At 32.4% G+C, this 5,190-nt stretch overlaps 1 protein-coding gene across 1 annotated transcript in view; it reads left to right on the plus strand.

Moving 5' to 3' along the window:
- The first annotated feature begins 3,543 nt into the window (after positions 1 to 3,543).
- LOC111405536 (SWR1 complex subunit 6-like) overlaps positions 3,544 to 5,190 on the plus strand; it is a 13,451-nt gene continuing 11,804 nt past the window's right edge. The window contains exons 1-3 of the mRNA XM_023034475.1: positions 3,544 to 3,693; positions 3,939 to 4,075; positions 4,186 to 4,288. Of these exons, the coding sequence (XP_022890243.1) occupies positions 3,971 to 4,075; positions 4,186 to 4,288 (208 nt within the window). The 5' untranslated portion in view covers positions 3,544 to 3,693; positions 3,939 to 3,970. The remainder of the gene's footprint in view (positions 3,694 to 3,938; positions 4,076 to 4,185; positions 4,289 to 5,190) is intronic.

Consider the following 5,190-nt stretch of genomic DNA (forward strand, 5'->3'; position numbering starts at 1 on the left):
AGATCCATTTAGTACTACCTTTTGGCCACAACACCTATCGGACTCCACCACCACCAGCCTCGCCTCACTCTTTCCAATATCTTCCTCATAGTATTGGTCACCAATCTGTCCAAAACAACCACATTGACAGTGGCAGAGTCTGGTGGGAATGGTGGCAGAAAGGTGGTATTATGTTGATTTATAGTTGGCAGCTTGATAGGTTGTGAAAGTGGCGGTGTTTGGGAATTTATGATTTCTTTGTAATTTTTTAAAAATTTAAGGACTATGGTTGCAGTTGGTTGTTCATTTTTTCTTTTTGTTTTATTTGAATAGGAGGGTAAAATCATCATTTTATTGAAAAAATGGACGAGAATGACCTTTTTGGCAATGAAAGGTGAAAAGTAGGGGTGAAAATGCTAGAAAATTAAAGGTATGGACGTTTTGCACAATAATATTTAAAGGTAGGGACATTTTGTGCTAATTATGCCAAAAAATGAAAGATAAGGACGTTTTGTACAATAATATTGAAAGGTAAGGACCTTTTGTGCTAATTACCTTTTTGATTTAACGGAACATTTTAATGGGGAGTTGACAAAAAGACGTTTTGTGCAAAAAAAGGTAAAAGTGAGGGTGTAATCCGCCAAAAAAAAAGGTAGGGACGTTTTCCACAAAAAAACATCGAAAGGTAGGGACGTTTTGTGCTAATTACCCAATTTTATAACATATAGGAAAAAAATATGTTTTGAAATAGTGATTTTTTTTTGGTAAAGAAAAGTTATGAATTTACATATAACATTATTTTGCGCACATTTGATTGCCATTATAAAGAGAAATTGAGGAAAACTGATGTTTGGAATAACAATTTTTTGGAGAATGTGTAATTAAAAAGTAGTAAAAAATCTTGAATTTATAGATAAAATATGTAATTGTGTGAATGGGTAGTTGAAAATAAGTATAAGAAATAAAAAGTTTTAATTTAAATAGAGTCAAACATGGCATGGTTATTAGAACCGACCAGGTAGTCAACTTGGAAAAATCTTCGGATCGTCGGATCAATCGTTCAATCGGAGGGACGGGGTCGGTGGTTCAACCTTTGAGTTATTGCTAAATTGTAATTTTAATTATAATATATTTAGGAAAGAAAACATTTTGTTAAATCTAAATGCTTGTTTGGTAGGGATTTAAGCCAATTAAAATAATTTTTTGACCTTTATTTCAATATTTCAGTAGTTATTTTTGAATTATTCTCTCACATGTAAGATCTACTTTATCTCTAACGGTTAAAAATCAATTCTCAAAATCGCCACCAAACAAGCATTAAATATCTATATTTCGCGCACATCATATTACAAAGATTCTAATTTCCATAATGGTCGAGGCAATGAAATTATGTGTTCAAATCATAGCCATTGCAAATTAAAATTAAATTAAATTTCTATACTTGACTTTGGTAATCATTCGGTTAACACATTGACCCGGTTTTGATTTCCTCTTAGACTAGTTCGGTTTGTATGGTTATTGAGTGGTTTTATTGGTCCCCTTGCTTGCTAGACCAATTAATGCACTAGGATCAGACCACTATTCAATTTAACGGTTTCCTCAATCGATCCAATCCGATTTTAATAATTATGAAAGTGGAACATGGGCTTCATTTCATGAGAGAATGTGTGGTTAAAAATGAATTTTAGAAAAACGTATTTTTTACCAACCATGGGCATAAAAATGCATTTTTGAAAAAAATGGAACCTAAATAAGGGCTATGACCATGTTTGGGCAAAATTAAATTTTAAGGGAAAATGCAATTTAAAATTGTGATAAAATGTATAATTAAAAATAAGTAAAAGTTTTAAATTTACCCGTAATATTATTTTATGAAAAATGTGGCTGAAAATTAGTTTTGAAAAAATGAAGCCCAAATAGGGCCTACCCCTGTTTGAGCCCCATTATATAAAAACTGATTTTTAACTATACATTCGTCTAATAAATAATTTTATATGTAAACATAAAAAAAGTTCTTACTTTTTAACTACATATTCTTCAAAAATCATTATTAAAACCAATTTTACTCAAAGATTGGGGCTCAAACAACCTTTTTCACCTCTTTTATTCATAGTACAAGAATTTTTACAAATTTTCAATATATAATAAGATTAATAAAATCCAACCATATCAATCCTAACAAATAAAATCATATTAGAATGTGTAAAACAAAATGAACATTTTAATTCTGTCCCAAACAATATACAAGTTCAAAAGTTGCTCCTATATTTCAATGATTCCCATTTTTGTGTTTTTTAAAGTATTTATTTCCCCCCTGAAATTGTTATTGCACATATTCCTATATTCCCAAATAATTATCCATAAATCTGCCACACGATCTTCACACAACGAACATTTATTGTGGCGAGGTGTTGGTTTGGTGTCTAGTTGTCAAAAAATTATCTTCTCTTGTAAGATAATTTGAATAAATATATTATTGAAAGTCAATCTCATTTGATATTCGAGACCTTCAAATTCAAGAGTTGAATGCTTTTTGATTATCTGATCAAGATGAAACATTTACAATGATCATTGGATAACAATAACATTAACTATGAGAACAAAATTAATTAGTAAAAATCGTTATGCATATAAAATACTATGGAAGCATGGTGATCTCCTCCAACAATGGAGTAGAAGGTCATAAAATATATGTAGAATTGATTTAAGCAGTGTTGATTTTTAACAATGTTTCTATGAAAATAGGCCTACGATTTGTCCATCTTCCTTTCGGCTTTTAAACCAAGCTAAGAGTCCCCTTTCTCATATTAGAACATCTCCAATAGTGCTCTAAATTAGATGTAAATTATGGTTTAGATTTTCAAAGTTCCTGAAAACCTTTTCAATTAAGATATGTAAAGTGCATTTTTCGACAGAAAAATAAAAAAAAAATATAAATTTATATCTATCCATGGAACCTACAAGAGAAAAAGCTACCCATCCACTTGCACTCAATTTTTTTTAGATATTCTCATTGAAGCAGAATGTGGATTTAGGTCCACTGTAATGTAGATGGGGATGTAAAAATGTTTTTGAATGTAACAATTTACTCTAAATTTCACACGATTATTGAAGACGTTCTTACCATCGTTAAAACTATTTGCGTTCTTTTCAAAAATAAAAAATAAAGATTGTGTACTTATGTAATAGTTGAGTACGATGTGAAATCTTTTAGTCCTTCCATTTTTGTTTGAAGTTCAACTACGAGAAAGACAAGAGAGCTTTAAAAAGAATTACAAGGCGAGGATTGGAAGAAAAGATCCCCTCATTTACCTGAGAAACCTTCGAAAAACCTTACTTTAAACTATTTTAAAATGAGGCGGATAATTGTTCAACCTAATTTTGCATGGATTCATGATAAAATTAATTGTTGATTTGGACTTAAAATTTAACAACTTTTAATTCATACCAATCAAGGGTTTAATAGTATGATCTAAGTTTTTTTTATTATTTGAAAATTATTTATTTATTTTTATCAGATCGATCCCGATTCGACCAGGTTCTACAAATAAAAATAGTGGGTAATGGGGATAGAGAGAGAAAAGGTTGGGGACCTTTCAGGAACTTACCCTAAAATTATTTCCCCTTCAATTTACCCTCTCTTTCCCTGCAGAATCGAAAATTAATCCTCAGAGCGTGCTGCCGGGCAGCGAAAGAGAGCCTATTTCTCTACAGGTGCAGTATTTTACTTGCCGTTTTTTTCATTACAGTTACAATATTACTCTTTCGATGTGCCTTCTGTGTAAAATCTTGAATACATTTTTAGTGGCAAATTGGGATGAGATTATTATTATTCGTTTTGCTAATTTTACATTATCTAGGAAAAAAATAGATGATAATTACAGTCGAAGAATTCTGGAATAAGAGTTTCGTATTTATTTATATTTTTGATGAATAACACTTTCATAATCCTCTTGCAGAAAAAGATCTATTTTGTTTGAATATTGTAGTAATGGAGGAAGAAATGTCCAATTCAATCCGTCGCATGTCTACTCGAAGTCGAAAGGTTGCTCCGAAAATGGCTGCCGCCCTTGCCAGCAGTGATAATCGCACTCAGGTCTATCTATAATTATTTATTTCAGTTTAAAACGATTTTGATTTTTCTTCCATCCAATAATTTTGGAGCTTGGCTGTATGTGAATATTCCACGATCATAACAAAATGTAGGCAATGCTGGCTCGCCTTGAAGCCTTGGAAAATGATAATGCTGGAATGGAGATGGTGCAAAATGATGATGACGATGAAGCATCCCTTGATGAAGATGATCAAGGTCAGTTGTGTTTCTTCCTCTCTCTCTATATATATATTATTATTATTTATTATTATTTTTTTCCCCCCGTGCTCGGGCGTTTTGGGGTTTGCACATATATTTCTATAGAAATGAACTTGAGTCCAGCATGCTCTGCACGTTCTGTTAATCCTGTTTTAAACTTGTTGTTACGGGTAAATATAACCTGTATAACACTTAGGGCCCCATCAGATCTCTGTTAACAGTGAAATTCTAATTTCATTTTTGAGAACCTCTGAAATGAAATGATTAATTACTTGTGCTTTTACTAAAAGGAACAGCAGTGACCTGGATCAGTTAGATCCGCTGTAACATGAATGTGAAAACAATATCGTTTGACCCAAATTACACCTAGAAGGAGGGGGAGGGGGTGAATAGGTGATTATATGGAATTTAAACTAGTTAATTAATAAATGCAACAAGTCACACTTATTAAATCATCCAGAACAACCACAAGCACACTATCATACAGTTAATTGCCACAATATAGTAAATTGCAGAAAGTAAATAACACGAGAGATTTGTTGATGGAGAAAACCCCTTGCGGGATTAAAAACTCCGTGCCAAAGCCAGTATGAATCCACTATAAACGATTAAACTTCCACTACTGCCAGACTCTATCAACACTAGAGTTTTCTGACATCCTGACTACAATTTTCCAAAGCCCTCTTGGAGTGCGTGCTCATGCACCAACTCCCGACTTCTTGAGTTCGTTTATCTCCTGCGGATTCCTGAGAACTCCTCGTTCTCCCTCGATCGTAACTCCGATCACCTTCCTCGATCTTCAACCATTTGACAGATGTTTGGAAGTTTTATTTTTAGTGATTGATTTGTGTGTTTGATGTTTTCTTCAATAGCAACACTCAAGCAAAGTAGGATTGAAA

This window comes from Olea europaea, chromosome 12 (genome assembly GCF_002742605.1).
Source record: "Olea europaea var. sylvestris chromosome 12, O_europaea_v1, whole genome shotgun sequence".
Classification (NCBI taxonomy): Eukaryota; Viridiplantae; Streptophyta; class Magnoliopsida; order Lamiales; family Oleaceae; genus Olea; species Olea europaea.